The sequence below is a fragment of the Saccopteryx leptura genome, chromosome 5 (assembly GCF_036850995.1).
Source record: "Saccopteryx leptura isolate mSacLep1 chromosome 5, mSacLep1_pri_phased_curated, whole genome shotgun sequence".
NCBI classification, from domain to species: Eukaryota; Metazoa; Chordata; class Mammalia; order Chiroptera; family Emballonuridae; genus Saccopteryx; species Saccopteryx leptura.
In genome coordinates this window covers 102632105-102650532 of record NC_089507.1, presented here as the reverse complement: position 1 = coordinate 102650532, position 18428 = coordinate 102632105, and the positions used below count along the sequence as shown (strand labels likewise).

Genomic DNA, 18428 nt, shown 5'->3' with positions numbered 1-18428 from the left:
TCTGGACAATTCTACTTGGATTTCTCATAAGCACCCCAAATTCAACATGTCAAAAAACAAAATTTATCACTGTTTTTACACAAACCTATTACATATCCCGTTTTCCGTCAGTGAAGGTTCCTACCCTTGCAGAAAATTGAAGATCCTATTGAGATTCCAACCACTGACTCACAATCCCCATCTAAGCAGTCTCTAAGTCTTACTGACGCAACCTCTTAACCTCAAAAACAGAAGTACTTAAAATGTAGTGTGCATGCAGCATCACTTACAGGGCTTACTAAATACCAGTTCCTCAGCCTCATTCTCCAGTTTCTGATCCAGCAGATCTGGGGTGAGGACCGAGAACTCTGCTGCTCATCTGGGGATTACACTTTCAGAACCACTGATCCATGCCATCCCCTCCTGACCAGTCCCACTGCAACTGCCTCAGTCCAACCCACCAGCTGTCCCTGCTTGCTGAGACTACAACTCTTAGCCAAAAAGCACCCTACCTCTGACCTTCTTAAAATATCCTCCAATCTACAACTAGAAACATCTTCCTTAAAAAAAATTCTCCTGTCTTAAAATAAAAAAAATTCTCCTGTCTTAAAATTTTTCAGTGATTCCTCATAATTTTTCAAGACACCACTCAAACTCATTGGCCTGGTGTTCAAGGCCCTTAATTACCAGGTCCTCTCACTAGCCTGCTCCTACCGCACATACTCTAGTCACACACACATCTTATCTACCCAAGTTTTCCCTATAGTTTCAGACCTTTAGTGACTAAAATTTCAGTTGCTAGTATTCTGCAATATTTTAAAATACATACATATATATATATATATATCTCAATATTTTAAATTGGTCTAATACCATCATCTCATTATTTTTTTTAAATGTTTATTTTACTGATTGGAAAGAGAAAGAGAGAGAAACAGGAACATCAATCTGTTTCTGCATGTGCCCTGACCGGGAATCAAACTAGCAACCTCTGCATATTGGGACAACACTCCAATCAACCAAGCTATCGGATGTTTAAAAATTGCTTTTCTATTTAAAACACACCACATGTTTAGTTTTACTATTTTTTTTTCTTTTTGAGAAATGTAGGGAGAGAGAGACAGGATCGTCAAGCTGCTCCTACATATGCTCTGACCTGGGAATTGAACCAGCAACTTCTGCCCAGGACAACACTCCAACCAACCAAGCCATCAGTCCAGGGCTTAACTTTTTTTTAAATTGATTTTTAGAGAGACAGAGAGAGAAAGGGAGAGAGAGCAGCAGGAAGGAAGCATTCATTTGTTGTTCCATGTGGTTCTGCATTCATTGGTTGCTTCCCATATGTGCCCTGACCAGCGATTGAACCAGCAACCTTGTCATTTCAGGATGATGCTCTTAACTGATTGAGCTAACCCACCTGAGCTAACCAGCTAGGGCCAGTTTTACAAATTTTTAAAAAATTCTTTAAAAATAAACTACTAGTACCAATTCTTATACAATGAAATACCAGTACTAATTCCTAGATTTTGTTACTTTTCAAAAGAAATACCAAAATACTAGTACTGACTGAAATTTTGCTTAGAGTTCCATTACCACATACATCCTTCGTGCCCTTCATGTTGCTCCTCCTTCCCAGAATATTTTTTCATTATTTAATAGCTAGCTAACTAATCATCCTATTAGGTTTTCTAATTTTTATTTATTGATTGATTTTAGAGAGAGAGAAATACTGATTTGTTGTTCCACTTATTTATGCATTCATTGGTTGATTCTTGTATGTGCCCTGACTGGAACTCAAACCCAAAACTTTCACAAATTAGGACAACACTCTAACCAACTGAACTACCTGGCCAGGGCAATCTTCCTAATATTCATTCATTCATTCATTCATTCATTTTTGTGATAGAGATAGAGAGAGAGACAGAGAGAGGGACAGATAGGGGCAGATAGGAAGGAAGAGAGATGAGAAGCATCAATTTTTCGTTGCGGCTCCTTAGTCTCCTTAGTTGTTCATTGATTGCTTTCTCATATGTGTCTTGACAGGGATGGGGGATGGGGGGGCCTGCAGCAGAGTGACCCCTTGCTCAAGCCAGCAACCCTCCTGCTCAAGCTGGTGAGCCCATGCTCAAGCCAGCGACCTCGGGGTCTCAAACCTGGGTCCTCCACGTCCTAGTCCAGTGCTCTATCCACTGCGCCACCGCCTAGTCAGGCATCCTATTATTAAACACATGTGCAGTATCATCCCCTTTTGGGCAGCCTTCGGCACTGGACTCTGATAGACACGACTGCCGTCCCCAGAGCACTTGTGCAGCCCTCCCCCCAAACACTGTTCACCTCAAACTACAATTACACCGACTGCGATCTCCATGGGTCAGGAACCACATTTTGATTCCATACATCCACTAACATGGCACCTGCCATCCAAAAGGTGCTCAATGAAGGTTCACTGAGTTAATAAGGACTTGTCCTCAATAAATAAGTTTGCAAAACTAGATTTCTAGCCTGACTGGTGGTGGTGCAGTAGATAAAGCGTCAACCTGGAACACTGAGGTCACCAGTTCAAAACCCCAAGGTCACTGGCTCTGAGCGCAGGCTCATCAGCACAGGGTCACTGGTTTGAGCAGAGGATCATCCACATGATCCCAAAGTTCACCAGCTTGAGCCCAAAGGTCACTGGCAAGAAAAGTCCAAGATAACTGGTTTGACCAAGGGGACAGTGGCACAGCCCCGGTGAAGGTCCATAGGAGAAGCAATCAACACACAACTAAAGCAACAGCAACTCTAAGTTGATGCTACTCTCTCTCTCTCCTCCCTTTCTCAGAGCAATCAGTGCACAAAGTGAAAGTAACTACAAGTTGATGTTTCTCACCCTCTCTCCCTTCCTGTCTCTCTCTCTTTCTCTCTCTCTCTTTCAAAATAAAAATAAAGCTAGAGCCTGACCTGTGGTGGTGCAGTGGACAAAGTGTGTCTACCTGAAACCCTGAGGTCACCGGTTCAAAACCCTGCCCTTGTCTGGTCAAGGCACATGTGGGAGTTGATGCTTCCTGTTCCTCCCCCCTTCTCTCTCTCTCTCACTCACTCTCTTATCTAAAATGAATATTTTTTTTTAAAGTTTAAAAAAAAGTTATATTTATAAACACATTAATGAGCCTCCCTTGCCACCCTTCCTACAAACCACTCTTTTGAATGACACTGAATACTGTGACCAATCTATATTCAACTAATTTCCTTTTGCTTGCTTTTTCATTCCAAGTTATGAGCATCAAAATAAGGCTAGGCCAAGAATACCAGCCAAGTAGATGAAACAGCCCTATCCCTTTCTCATTAAATTTATCTTCAGGTCCAATTCTGTGAACTGTCCTCAGTATGCAAACATTGATTTGGCATTCACGTTTTCCATGCACCCCTGGCCCAATGCGACAGCACCCCTGCTGTACGCACCAGCCCGCACTCTGAGCTCCACTAGCGGCCTGATGCAGGAGAGGTTAAAGGGAGACTGCAACAACTGAAGCTAGGAGGTCTGCTCTTGGACTCCGCTCGACTGGCTCAGACACTAGATGTAGTGATCTCTTTGGGCAATGCCGTGCCAACTCCCTCACCTGCCATCTGCATCCCTGAAGTGCTGTATGGAAAAATGTAAAAATACCAGATCCATGTACATCTAATTCATGTGAATTTTTCATTGTCTTCTATAACAATAGCTTTATTATTAAAAACAGCCAGCGCCTGACCTGTGGTGGCACAGTGGGTGAAGCGTGGACCTGGAATGCTGAGGTCGCTGGTTCAAAACCCTGGGCTTGCCTGGTCAAGGCACGTACGGGAGTTGATGCTTCCTGCTCCTTCCCCGCCCTTCTCTCTCTCTCTCTCTCTCTCTTCCTCTCTCACTCATTCTCTCTTGTCTCTAAAATGAATAAATAAATTTTAAAAAAAACCCAGCCAGCATGCCCAGGCAGTAAACCAAGTACCAACTTTCCATCTCTACCTACTCCCATTCCCCTACCCCCAACCCTTTGGTTGGCCAACTTTGCTTCCCTCTCAAATATCTTTTTTTCTTTCAGTTACAAATGACTAGAGCATAGTCAGCTATTTTCTGGTGTTGCTCAATAATGACTACATTATTTATTTGTTTGTTTGTTTAATTTTTTTTTCCTTTGACCCCCTTCACTCATTCCCTATCAAGTACATCTGATCTTCAGTTCTACTTGTGGGAAACACTAAAAGTCTACCTATTGTCACATTGTGCTTATCTTTTTCTGTGTGATGTTGCCTCCCTCTTGAAACTATGAACCCCGTGATGACAAAGGCACATACTATGTCTTATACAAGTGTGAGTATCCCTAGCATGAAAATCTCATTTTTGAAGCACCCTGGATATTAACCTTCATACTCTGCTTGGTGTGTCATGTGAACAGTGACCGAGCTGTTCAAAAGAGTAAGTGGGAAAAAGAGAAACAACAGGACTGAAGGCAGGTGTCACACAGTGGTGTGTCAGTTCTATAATGCCTGTTTAATTGAAACCTTGTAATAAAAGTTTAAATACATAAAATGTGTGGGCTTTTTTTTTTTTATCAAAAGAACATTTCCCACATCCCCAGCCTGTGTGCATGGAGGAGGGCCATGGAAACTGGCTCCCTATAGGGAATGGAGAAATGGCAGGTCCAACTCTGGTTGGCTTCGTCTTCCTCAAAAATGATCTGTAGTGAACTCAGAGTCTCAGGTGAATGAGAACCCTACCCCACACTGGCTTTCTTCAAGTACTTGGAGTCCATGCAAGGCAATCTGTACCATGGAGAATGCTCCTCTCGGCTTCAGAAGACAAGGAAAAGCAGAGCTTCGTGTCTGGGCAGCACTATGTTCTCGACGGTGCGTTCCATGGAGTGCACCTGCTGGGGGGAGGCCGTCAGGAAGGCCAGAGGCCCGATGCGCTGCTCGGCACAGGAGTGGCAGAGGTAGCCACCCTTGTTCTCCTTCCTGTTGCTCTGCAGTGAGGGAGAAGGAGAAGAGGGAGGGGGACAATCAGAACACAAGGACTGCCCACCGAGAAATGCCAAATTGCTGTCGAGCTGCCAAAGGACTATGTATTATGATTCTGATATTTTCAGATGTGCAGACCTCTGAGGTAATACTTCCCACTGCACAGTCATCTAGCGTAGACTCAACTCTATCAAATTCCCTTACAGCAGAAACCCAGATATATTAAGGCGAGGGATGAAGAGCCAAGAACAAGTTAACTAGGTCCTCCAAGTCAGCAGTTCCCGGAGTGCCGGTTAGCCTGACCTCCCAGCCTGTGCTATCCACACTGCTAGGTCATCATCATCATCTTTGACAGAGGTAGACCTGGCATCTTTTGTGCCTTACATGTGAAAAACTACTAAGGATTATACAAATTTCTCTTATATCTCCCTCACCCACAGCTCAGAAAGCACATAGCTCAATGCAATAAAACACAAATGACTGGCCTGGCTTGTGGTGCAGTGGATAAAGCATAGACCTAGAATGCCAACGTTGCCAGTTTGAAACCTTGGGCTTGCCTGGTCAAGGCACACACAACAAGCAATCAGTGAACACCAAAGTGAAGCGGCTATGGGTTGATACTTCTCGATCTCCCAACCCGTCTCCTCTCTCTCTGTAAAATCAATAAATAAAATCTTGTCTGACTGGTGGAGGCACAGTGAATAGAGCATCAACTTGGGATGCTAGTGAAACCCTGAGGTTGCCAGGTTGAGCATGGGCTCGTCTGACTTGTGCACAGGCTCACCAGCTTGAGTGCAGGCTCATCCAGCTTGAGCACAGGCTCACCAGCTTGAGTGCAGGCTCATCCAGCTTGAGCACAGGCTCACCAGCTTGAACACAGGATCGCTGGCTTGAGCACAGGCTCACCAGCTTGAGCGTGGGCTCATCCGACTTGAGCACAGGCTCACCAGGTTGAGCACAGGGTCACTGGCTTGAGCACAGGGTAGCCAGCTTTAACATAGGGTCATCGACATGATCCCAAGGTCACTCACTGGCTTAGCCCTAAGGTTGCTGGCTTGAGCAAGGGGTTACTGGCTCGGCTGGAGCCCCCCAGTCAAAGCACATAAGAGAAGTAATCAATAAACAACTAAAGTGCTACAACTACAAGTTGATGCTTTTCTTCTCTCTCTCTTCTTGCTTCTCTCTCTCAGATAAATAAGTAAATAAATAAAATCTTAAAACACACAAATGATTTGATTAAATTCTGCAGAAAGCCAGAGCTGTAGCCCAGACCACATACATAAGTGATGGGGAGCTTCCTCATGGTGAGCACAGTGTCTACCGGGATGGCGTTATTGCACTGCCCCACGCAGCAGTGAACCACTTCTGTCTTTAAAACATTACTTGTCAGCTCTGCTTGCAAGAAGTACTCCTGGAAAGAAAAGAGTGAGAAAGAGAGTAATAGCAATACCTCTGACACATTCTACTTGGAAACTCTGATGGCTAAGGGGTTGGAAATACAATACTCCAATTCCCCAAATCTTGCTGCTAGATATAAAACTGCTTCATGGCTCCTTCCTAGACTATAAGATCTGGGAGTTTACAAAGCACCTTACTTTAATGTAACTAAACCTACTAGCACTAACTGCAGTGCTTGGCACATAGCAAGGGCTCTATACATTAATATTTGTCAACTGAATGAATAGGTTAATTAATTAATTAAGCCACTCATTCTTTGGTAATATCTTGGGTGTCTGATACTTTCACAGGTATGAAGACCAGTAACTGTGGGGAGATACCATCACTCAACTGTGAAGGGCTTATATCAAACTGTGCGCTGTACTGGCAGATGGATCACTGCTAGCTGCTGTAAACACTGTCAAAGGGGGGAAAGCTTCACTGGAATCCCTGGCCTTCAGGAATCCAAAGCCACATGATACTACTGCCTATACCTCCCCTCCTCAAATCATGCCGTGTTGTGTTGTTTTTAAATGTTTTGCCTCCCTACTAGCCATCAGGCTCTTCGCTTATAAAGTACTATACACATAATCCTCACCTATGATTTCCTGGGGGTGACACTGTCATCATCCCCACTGCACATATGAAGGCACTAGAGCTGAGAAATTAGGTCACTTGTGCAAAGGATCACAGAACTAGGTTGCAGCAGGTGTGGGTCTTAAACACAGGTGTGCCTAAATCCAGAGCCTGTGTTCTTAATCACCAAGCAACTGAGAGACTCTCCATCTCTCCTATCATCTCCAGATATAAAGCTAAATGACACAGAAGTACATGATTCAACAGCACTTCTGTCGTGTAGAGAGACAGACTCCCGAATGTGCCCCAACTGGGATCCACACAGCAACCCCCGTCTGGGGCCAATGCTTAAATGAACCAAGCTATCCTCAGCACCTAGGGCTGACGCTCAAATTAATAGAGCCTGGCTTCAAGAGGAAAAGAGAGAGAGAGAAAGGGGAGTGTAGGAAAATGTGTGAAGAATTAGAGACAGAGAGGCGCCCTGGGGTGAAAGCCCTGAGCAGCCGAGAGTCCAGGGGCCTCTCTGACCCATACTGGAAACTGTGTGCTCAAAAAAGCAAAACAGCAGGATGAGATTCAGTAACAGAAAAATTTTAGGCTCTCAAAACAGAGATTAGAAGCCAACATGTTCCTTGTCCTTTACTTCACCCCCTGAAAACTTCTGCTGTCTGCTTTCTTGAGTTATTTGTACTGGCTAATAAATATCTGAGTAAGGCTGGGGACAGGACTTCAGTCCTTGGATCTGCTGACTGGGCTGTTGCCTCCCTTCAGCTCCTCGGAGCATGTCATCTGGTCTCTGAGTAGTTCATTGTTGCCACGACAGGTGGTGCTCTGCATGAGGACTAAGTTAGTATTTAGCAATTTTAGATTGCTACTTTTATGAATATATTTACGATCTGTAGAAACAGGTTCTTTTATTGGCAAACAAACAGATTTTCAGAAGATATAATAGAGATAACAGGAATATTTTGTAAACCTAGGCAAAACAAACATTTTTTGTTAAGAACATCAAAAGACATTAATCAAATTTAAACTCGTAATATCAAATGCTTTTCTAGATCACCTGGTTAAAAAAAATTTGGAGCCTGACCAGGCGGTGGTGCAGTGGATAGAGCATTGAACTGGGATGTGGAGGACCCAGATTTGAGACCCCGAGGTCGCCAGCTTGAGTGCGGGCTCATCTGGTTTGAGCACAGCTCACCAGCTTGGACCCAAGGTCGCTGGCTCGAGCAAGGGGTTACTTGGTCTGCTGAAGGCCCACGGTTAAGGCACATATGAGAAAGCAATCAATGAACAACTAAGGTGTTGCGACGAAAAACTGATGATTGATGCTTCTCATCTCTCTCTGTTCCTATCTATCCCTCTCTCTGACTCTCTGTCTCTGTAAAAAAAAAAATTGGAATATTTTACAGTATTATAAATCATTTTTCTATTGTTCTCAGGATTACACTAGAGAGAGGTCTCTAGGAGAAGGCTTTAAGATATTTAAGACCTGGTTTCTGCCTGACCAGGTGGTGGTGCAATGGATAGAGAGTTGGACTGGGATGTGGAGGACCCAGGTTCGAGACCCCAAGGTTGCCAGCTTGAGCGCGAGCTCATCTGGTTTGAGCAAGGCTCACAGCTTGAGCCCAAGGTCCCTGGCTCGAGCAAAGGGTCACTTGGTCTGCTGTAGCTCTCCAGTCAAGGCACATATGAGAAATCAATCAATGAACAACTAAGAAGCCGCAACGAAGATGTTGGGCGGATAAAATGTATTATGCTCACTTTGTTAAAGATAAAACGAGGAGGCAGTCGCCCAGGTGATATTAATGTGTGTTGGGGTGGGCTAGGGGCAAGCAGAATCCTTGTAGCCTTGGTTTTGGGATTAAGCCTTTCCCACCCTTTTTGGTGTAAGGTGGTACAATCCTATCATGCCTCAGAGAAGTGACTTTGTATTAAGAGACTTCCCTATTATGTATATTGGATTAAGGTTTTGGATTTCTACACTATAAAATGGGAACGGAGCGGGAGTTTGGCTCTTGGTTCCTGAGGTTAGCATGAGAGAGCGGAGAGAGTAGAGCCAGCAGCTAAAGGAGGCCACGTGGAGGAGGCCAGGAGAAGCAGCCAAGATGGCGGAGTGCTGAGTGAGATGCCAGTTTGTACAGAGTTTGTATCTGGGATAAGGAAGAAGATGGGGAACTGAGGGAAATAAGGCTGGTGAGCTAGAAACCTTTGATTCTAGGAAACTCGGATAAATCAGTAGCTTTGTGAGCACTGAGTGTGACTGGGTTTTGGAGCCCAGTGTGTATTTTTACTTGCCCGCCGGGTGCAGCTAGATTAAAGACTATGGCCCACCAGTTTTTGGCTCCATGGTTTCTTTACCGACTGTCCGAATCCAATGCGAACCTGCATGGGCCAGGCGGCTGCTGTGATGGTGGCCCTGGCCACGGCTGCTGGCTTTACAGAAGAATTGATGTTTCTCATCTCTCTCCCTTCCTGTCTGTCCCAATCTGTCCCTCTCTTTGTCCCTGTCTCTGCCACAAAAAAAAAAAAAAAAAAAAGACCTGGTTTTTCTTTTTTTTTCTTAAAATTACCCTTAAAATTTTGTTTTTTTTAAAGATCCAAATTAAAATTATCCTAATTACAGTACTAAGTCTAGTTTTAACTTGGCCTGGTGATTTGCATGAATACAACAAGAATAGTAATTGATCACATTGGCTTTTTACAATCTGCTTTGTTGGAACATTATAAGGAATTTTTAGATTGAGTTTTATTAGCCTCTCAGGGCACAAACAATAGCCAGATTACACAGTTGTTATTAGGCTCTGCCAGTAATCTTTCTGAAAACGTTCCTCTTTCTCACAGTTGTAACAGGTTTGTTGCCCTTGGTCACAGACTATCTCCCTTTCCCAACCCCCAGGTCCCTCCTGAAGGCCTTGTCTCAAGGACACTCCCCAGAACCTTCCCAGGGTGGAGGGAGTTGCTTAAGGGGCGGGGAGGGTTGGGTGAGGAAAATTTGAGTTTTTAAAGGGGCTTTGGATATAAAGGAGCCCTGGACCCAAGCCTAACATTCCAGCCTTTTGTTTTTTAAGGAAAAGGGGCAAAGGTCTCTTCTTCTGTAGCTACTTCCTGCTGGTTAGGGTGGGTGAAATATCTAGGGGGAGGGGCTGGTCTGAGGCTCGGGCTAGGTGGTGAGAACAGTTTTTACAAGCTCTTTCCAATCTCAAGGGGTCATTCCATATCCCATCCTGATTCTTCAACCATCCCCTTGGTAAAAGTGCTTTCCCAGTCTTCTAAGTCTAAGTTCCCTCCTTTGAATACCAAGGTGTAAAGCCAGCTCGCAGGGCCGGGGCCACTATCACAGCAGCCCGGCCCATGCAGGTTCGCATTGGATTCGGACAGTCGGTAAAGAAACAGCGGAGCCAAAAACTGGTGGGCCATAACCTTTAATCTTACCTTGCACCCGGCGGGCAAGTAAAAATACACACTGGGCTCCAAAACCCAGTCACACTCAGTGCTCACAAAGCCACTGACTTATCCGAGTTTCCTAGAATCAAAGGTTTCTAGCTCACCAACCTTATTCTCCTCAGTTCCCCATTTCCTTCCTTATCCCAGATACAAACTCTACACAAACTGGCATCTCACTCAGCACTCCGCCATCTTGGCTGCTTCTCCTGGCCTCCTCCACGTGGCCTCCTTTAGCTGCTGGCTCTACTCTCTCCGCTCTCTCATGCTAACCTCAGGAACCAGGAGCCCAAGCTCCCACTTCGTCCCCATTTTATAGTGTAGCAATCCAAACTCTTAATCCAATATACAAAACAGGGTAGTCTCTAATACAAAGTCACTTCTCTGAGGCATGATTGGATTGTACCGCCCTACAGCAAAAAGGGTAGGAAAGGCTTAATCCCAAAACCAAGCCCCAGGCTACAACAATTCTCAACACACATTAATATCACCTGGGCAATGGCCTCTTGAACAAAGTGAGCATAATACATTTTATCTGCCCAACAATCCACCCCTATGCTCACTTTACTACCCACAATTTACATCACCAGCATTCCTGTGCAAGGAAATTAGAACATTACACAGATTACAACAGCAAAAATCATACAGTTTCAACAATTACAAAGGTACATTTCACCAGTCTTTGAGCACTTAGCCCAAAGCGCAAAATGTCCTCGGTCTTCTTTCTAGCCACGGGAAAAGCTTCCCGGGGTAGGGGAGTGCTTCCAGCAAAGCCACCCCCCACCCCCATCAGGGTATTTCACATTGTCCAAAATCCATAATCCGTAAGTCCATCCAACAAAGGAGCCAATGCCCACTCAGGTCGTAGTCCAGGAAATCAGTCCACGCACATGGGGCGTCAGCCACCCCCCTCATCCCTGCCATCCTCGCAGGTCTTACACTGTCCCAAAGAGGGCCACATGGCAATGGCAGTCAGCATTTCCATCTCTGCTCCGGATAGCATGTTCAGCCCTATGTCCCAAAATCGCAGACCTACCGGGGCCGCAGTAAGTGCTCCTTCCAGCTGGGCTTCCATCTTCTGGAGACTGCAGATCACAACTCCAGTCCGATTCTCCTCATCCTCCAAAGAGGAACTGAAAACACCAGCTCCCGCTGCCGGTCTCGAGCCCCGGGCTGCCGCAGCCTTCTGCTCCGCAGACCTTGCAGCTCCGGGCCCGGCCTCAGCTTCAGCCTCAGCCTCAGCCCTGGCCTCCTGCCGCTGCTGGCTCTCCGCAACATCCAGGGCAAGCTGCAACTCACGAACCTCTGAATCCTCCTCCAGCGTTTGCTCCATTTCCAGGCGAATCTCGAACACCTGGTTGGCCTCCTCCTCCAGCATTTCCTCCAGCTCCAGGGTCAGCATCGGTTTCTCCTGCGTTTGCTCCATCTCCTTCTGCTGCTCGGTTTGCAGGTCCCGGGCGGCCTCTTCCACAGAGCTCTCGGTTTCCTCACGCATGGCTGTAAAGGTCAGCCAGCCTACGATCCCCAAGAGGACAGCCATGGGGAACCCTAACACTAGCCAGTCCTCTACTCCACTGCTCAAAGGCTCCTTGCAGATCTGTATCGAATCCTGCCACAGACTACGCCAAATGTAAAGCCAGCAGCCAGGCCCTTGCAGGTTCGCATTGGATTCGGACAGTCGGTAAAGAAACAGCGGAGCCAAAAACTGGTGGGCCATAACCTTTAATCTTACCTTGCACCCGGCGGGCAAGTAAAAATACACACTGGGCTCCAAAACCCAGTCACACTCAGTGCTCACAAAGCCACTGACTTATCCGAGTTTCCTAGAATCAAAGGTTTCTAGCTCACCAACCTTATTCTCCTCAGTTCCCCATTTCCTTCCTTATCCCAGATACAAACTCTACACAAACTGGCATCTCACTCAGCACTCCGCCATCTTGGCTGCTTCTCCTGGCCTCCTCCACGTGGCCTCCTTTAGCTGCTGGCTCTACTCTCTCCGCTCTCTCATGCTAACCTCAGGAACCAGGAGCCCAAGCTCCCACTTCGTCCCCATTTTATAGTGTAGCAATCCAAACTCTTAATCCAATATACAAAACAGGGTAGTCTCTAATACAAAGTCACTTCTCTGAGGCATGATTGGATTGTACCGCCCTACAGCAAAAAGGGTAGGAAAGGCTTAATCCCAAAACCAAGCCCCAGGCTACAACAATTCTCAACACACATTAATATCACCTGGGCAATGGCCTCTTGAACAAAGTGAGCATAATACATTTTATCTGCCCAACACAAGGGCATTGTTGTCAGATCGTGAGCAAGTGGGCAGTTAAATTCCAGTGCAACACCCTGCAGCTTGGAGAAGACCCTGTAGGTGTAACTTGTGGCTCCGCTGCTCAGGGGAAAGGGAATTGCTCATGATGGAGGAAAGATGAAGGGAAAGGGAAATCCCCTGGCCTGATGATCCCTGAAAGTGACCTTGCCACAAGCATTCAAGGGCTCTTCCCCTGCTGCTTATGTCCCTTACCAAATGCAACGAGTGGACATCCTTTTCCTTTGCCAGGCTTTGGGAAGTCGTTTTTCTGTTTCACCACATAGGGCACCGCTTGTCACAGTGACAATGAACTAACTGCCCAGAGACCAGATGAAATGTTTCGAGGGGGCAAGGGGAGGCAACAGTCCTGGTCAGCAGACCAAAAGACTAAAGCCCTGGCCCCAGCCTTACTCAGATATTTATTAGCAAGCACAAATAACTCAAAGAAGCAGCCAGCAGAAGTTTTCAGGGGGTGAAGTAAAGGATAAAGAACATGCTGACTTCTAATCTCTGTTCTGAGAGCCTAAACAGTTTGTTACTGAATCTTATCCTGCTGTTTTACTGTTTCCAGCATGCACTGTTTCCATTACAGGTCAGCGAGGCCCTGGACTCTCATCTACTCAGGGCCTTCACCTAGGGCACCTCTCTTTCTCTAATTCTTCACAGCATATTCCGTCATATTCCCCTTTTGCGGTTTGGTAAAGAGTAACAGAGGGAGGGGAAGAGAAGCAGATGGCTGCTTCTCATGTATGTCTTGACCAGGAATCAAACCTGGGACATCCACATGTGGGGCCAACTCTATCCACTGAGCCAACCAGCCAGGGCTCTATAAATTTTATAACTTGATAATTGACTTTGGTTATGGAAAAAAGGCCCATAATTTTTAGAGATGTGTACTACAAATATACAAAGAGGTGATTTGTACATGTTAATTTAATCTATTATTTTCTTGACTTTTAAATGTCTCAAAATTTTCCTAAATTAAAAAAAAATACTACTTAACCTCTGTTCTAAAATAGTACTACTGCTCTATATTACCCCCATTAAAAGTTACCAACAGTGCCTGACCAGGCGGTGGCACAGTAGATAGAGCATCGGACTGGGGTACAGAGGACCCAGGTTCGAAACCCCGGGGTCACTAGCTTAAGCGCAGGCTCATCCAGCTTGAGCACAGCCTCACCAGTTTGAGCACAGGGTTGCTGGCTTGAGCGTGGGATCACAGACATGACCCCATGGTTGCTGGTATGAGCTTAAAGGTCGCTGGTTTGAGCCCAAGGTTGCTGGCTTGAGCAACGGGTCACTCATCCTGCTGTAGCCCCCTCCCCCATGTCAAGGCACATATGAGAAAGCAATCAATGAACAAATAAGGAGCCGCAACAAAGAACTGATGCTTCTCATCTTTCTCCCTTCTGGTCTGTCTGTCCCTGTCTATCCCTCTCTCTGACTCTCTCTCTGTCACCAAAAAAAAAAGTTACCAATATGACAATACGGTTTTGTTACAGATCTAACCACTAATGTAACACTGTTTCTATGAGAAAACTATACTGCAGATATACTCAAGATCAAAGTCTATATAAAATGTTATGTGATAGGTAGACTATTTGTATCTAACAATTATTATTCTACACTACTCCTTAAAATGAACAAAAGCCACCTTATCTCTAAACCAGGGGTCAGCAAACTACAACCAGGGGCCAAATCCAGACCAATGCCTATTGTAAATAAAGTTTAGTGGGGTCACAGCCACACTCATTTATTAATGCATTCCTGTGGTTGCTCTCTCACCACACAGAGTTGAGTAGTGTAACAGAGATCCCATGGCCTGCAAAGTCCACATTTGCTGCCTGGCTCTTTACAGAAAAGCTAGCAGAGCTCTGCTCTAAGTCATCTCCACTGGTGACCCCGGTGCTACTGATGATGCATCCAAGAAAAGAGGCTTCAGTCCCAGCTCTGCCATGTGAGCTGCCACGCAGGCAACAGGTCACACACAGTAAGGGTCAGGCCGGGCAAAGCTGCCTGGGAAACATGCAGCTGATTTCAAATTCCAGAAGCATTCTTATGGCCAAATGGGCCTGACTCAGAGAAGAGTGAAAAGGAGACTTTAAAGAACAAACTTCAATAAAAATGTAAGATAATTAATTAGTCTTAGCCAAGAAGCTTTTGCTGTTCTGACTGGCTATACAGAGTAGTTATCTGTAAAGTTTCTACCTTTTAAGCTCTGATATTCTCCTCAAAATGTAAAGAAAAATCCTACTTATTTACTTGTTGACTATTTTTTCACCTGCATTGGGGGCTCTGTGAGGGCAGGAATTTCCCTTGTCCACCATTACAGCTTCAATGCCTAGAGATGTGCTTGGCACCCATTAGGCACTCAATAAATATTCAATTCTGAGTATCAGGGTTGTTTTACCACCACTTAACTCTGAGACTGTGACTACCACCCTACTAGAGGTTCAAAGCCACTGGTAGCAATGCTCACTCTACTCCACATAATCTTCCCTCCTTGGGAGAACATGCACATACACTGGGACCAAATCACCCTGCTCTACAAAATCGGTTGTTTTGGAAATAGTTAAGGAAGAAGAGTATTTATAACTTTTACACTTAAGTTTTAGGTTTCAGGCTTAAGTATCTTTGGTTTAGGGAAAGTTGTATTAAATAGTAACTGTTAGCTCAAATTCTGTCCTTGTTTCCAACAGGTCTGAAAAGACTAAATGGCTTATACTCTAGCCCAGGGGTCTCAAACTCGCGGCCCGCCGAACAATTTTGTGCGGCCCGCAGACTAATCCATGAAGTTCAAAATATTTTGGATAAAATTAAGTAAGCCTAGGGGCCTACTTGTATTTTTCATTTCTCTAGCATCCTAGCTAGATATTAGCTTAGTTAACAGCAGTTGTGATGCAAACTACAGTTTCTGGTCATTTTGTGACACTGAGTAAACTGCATGTACGATTGTGCTTGTTGTACTGATTTTTTTTTGTTTTCAACTGCAGTGAGAAAAGTGTTGCATAACAGTTGCCTTTTGTAGACCTAGTGCGGCCCGCCGAACGGCTGTGATCTTGCTCTGCGGCCCACATGCTGAGTTGAGTTTGAGACCCCTGCCCTAGCCCATGAAAAGCAGAAAGGAGGTAGAAATAAGAGAGAGCAGGAGAAAGGTGGTTTGCAGGGGTAAAGAAAGAGGGCTGACACTTTTCTACATCTCAGTCAGTGACAAGAGGCAGGTGCCTAAATACTCTTTCTCCCCTGGCAAGCACATATGTTCTTTTCTGCAAAATTTATTGGCAGCAGAGTAGTTGCCATTTTAAAAGAAACTAGAAAGTGAGAGGGAGAAAGTTCAAACACAGAAAACATCCTTGCTGTTTTTTTCCCCAAGAGTGTTGAGCACTAATTAAATAAGGGAGAAATTAAGAAAAATATGAAGGCCCTGGCTGGTTGGCTCAGTGGTAGAGTGTCGGCCCAGTGTGTGGACATCCTGGGTTCAATTCCTGGTCAAGGCACACAGAAGAGGTGCCCATCTGCTTCTCCACCCTTCCCCTTCTTGCTTCTCTCTCTCTCTCTCTCTCTCTCTTCCCTCCTACAGCAATGACTCAATTGGAGGGAATTGGCCCTGGATGCTAAGGATGACCCCATAGCCTCTGTCTCAGGCACTAAGAGGAGCTCAGTTGCTAAGCAATGGAGCAATGTCCCAGATGGACAGAGCATCACCCCCTAGTCAGCTTGCTGGGTGGATCCCAGTTGGTGTGCATGTGGGAGTCTGTCTCTCTGCCTCCCCTCCTCTCAATGAATAAAAAAATAAAATAAAAAATATATTTAAAAAAAAAGAACCCGAAAAATATGAACAGCCTTGGCTGGATAGCTCAGTTGGTTAGAACACTGTCCTGCAGCACAGAGGTTGTTGGTTCAATCTCCAGTAAGGGCACATATAGGAACAGATTGATGTTCCTGTCTCTGTCTGTCTCTCTCTTTCTCTTTCTCTTCCCCTTCCTCTCTCATTAAAATCAATAAAAGGGGAAAAAAAGAACTACATGAACACAGCTGATATTTTTATCAGAACTTTTAAAACTCAATTAGGAAAGAATTTCGGAAAGAACCCACGTTTTTGTTTCTTTGGTGAGGATACTTCCTGCACTAACAATAGGCCTCTGGGAACTCAAGAAAGAGAAGCCCTGCTCTTCCAGCCAGGACAGGTCAATCCCTCATTCAAATCCAATAGAATCCGGATGCTGTTAAATTAATGTGTACTACCATCTCTTACCCCAGCCAAAGTCAAAATGTTCTCCAATGATTTGGTCATGATGAGACGCTTCTTGGCACGAGTTACTGCAACATACAGTAAATTCCATTCATCCTCAGAAAATGACTCTAAAGAACATAAAGGGAAAAAAATATATCAACTCAAAAGTCTGCTTACAAAGATTCCATTCTCATCTAAATGTTAACCACCCCTCATCCACATACCATCCCAGAAAAACCCACACAAGATTTGTTAAGTATATGTGCAAGTTTCCTACAAACACCAACTCCATAAATAAATAAAACTTAATAAGCTTGAGGCACAAAATACTGAGTTTTAGTTAGAACTACTACTGGTAAACCCTGGGAACCAGTTCACTGGTTATTCAACACCTGTGATGTACCCAGTGCATTTTCTGTTCATTCTCCCAGTTTCCTCACAATGACCCTGTAGGACTGATGAGGAAACTGAGACTTATGGAGGGTAGGACATTTGGACAAATATGCCATGGCTAATTGGTCCAAGAGTTTAACACAAGTCTCTAAAACCCAAGTTCCTTCCTTTTTCTAACGCTCTTACTCAAGCCAATGTGGAAATGTCTTACGTTGTCACAGGATACCCACAGAAGAAAAATAATTTCAAGTCTGTACTGCCTACCTTACGCCTCAGTTCTCCCATTTACAATACCTAGCACAATGGTAAAAACTGAATAAGAGGCAGTTGATCTATGAATAGACTAAAAGCCATTAAACCGTATATTTTAAATGGATGGATTATGTGGTTGTGACAAACATTTCAAAAAGCTGTTCCCCAAAATATATATATGTAAAGATGAATGAACAGCAGGGGGGAAAACACAGTATACTAAGCAAACTTCTCTTTTCCAATATAAAGCAACTGATAATGCTCTATGGCCATTTTTTCCCCACTCCACTTTAATTTATGTTGATACCATGTCTTTCTCTCATTTTATGAATACATTCATCAGATACAAGGGGTTTTTAGTATTTTTTCAGCCTGCCAATGTACACTATGCCTCAAATTTTGAATCCACAGTTAAATGAGAACTTTTATTTGTCTGTAGGAAAATTTCAAATGATCTTATTCTAACATTTAAAACCAAAACAATAACACTGATGCTTAGAGTTTAACAACTAGTCTTGAGTATAAATTTATACATAAGCAGACAAATAATAGAGTGCTTATTATTTCACCTTTTATGATTTTATGGCCTCTTTAATAAAAAGGAGTTAATGGAAAAAAAAACATCTTGGTGAGCAGGTAAACTGTACGTTTTAAAGCTTTTATGAGTCTCATGGTGAAAACCCAAAATGAAGAGCTAATGTAGGCCCTGGCCGGTTGGCCCAGTGGTAGAGCGTCGGCCTGGCATGCAGGAGTCCCGGGTTTGATTTCCAGCCAGGGCACACAGGAAAAGTGCCCATCTGCTTCTCCACCCCTCCCCCTCTCCTTCCTCTC

General features: G+C 44.6%; 1 protein-coding gene across 3 annotated transcripts in view; it reads right to left on the bottom strand.

Annotated features, from left to right (window-relative positions):
* Positions 1-4459: 4459 nt before the first annotated feature.
* The window catches only part of FBH1 (F-box DNA helicase 1), a 53437-nt gene continuing 39468 nt past the window's right edge, over positions 4460-18428 (bottom strand). For all 3 annotated transcript variants that reach the window (XM_066384964.1, XM_066384965.1, XM_066384966.1), the window contains 3 exons: positions 16974-17080; positions 6233-6364; positions 4460-4958 (listed from right to left, as the gene is read on the bottom strand). In XM_066384964.1, the coding sequence (XP_066241061.1) occupies positions 4788-4958; positions 6233-6364; positions 16974-17080 (410 nt within the window). In that variant the 3' untranslated portion in view covers positions 4460-4787. The remainder of the gene's footprint in view (positions 4959-6232; positions 6365-16973; positions 17081-18428) is intronic.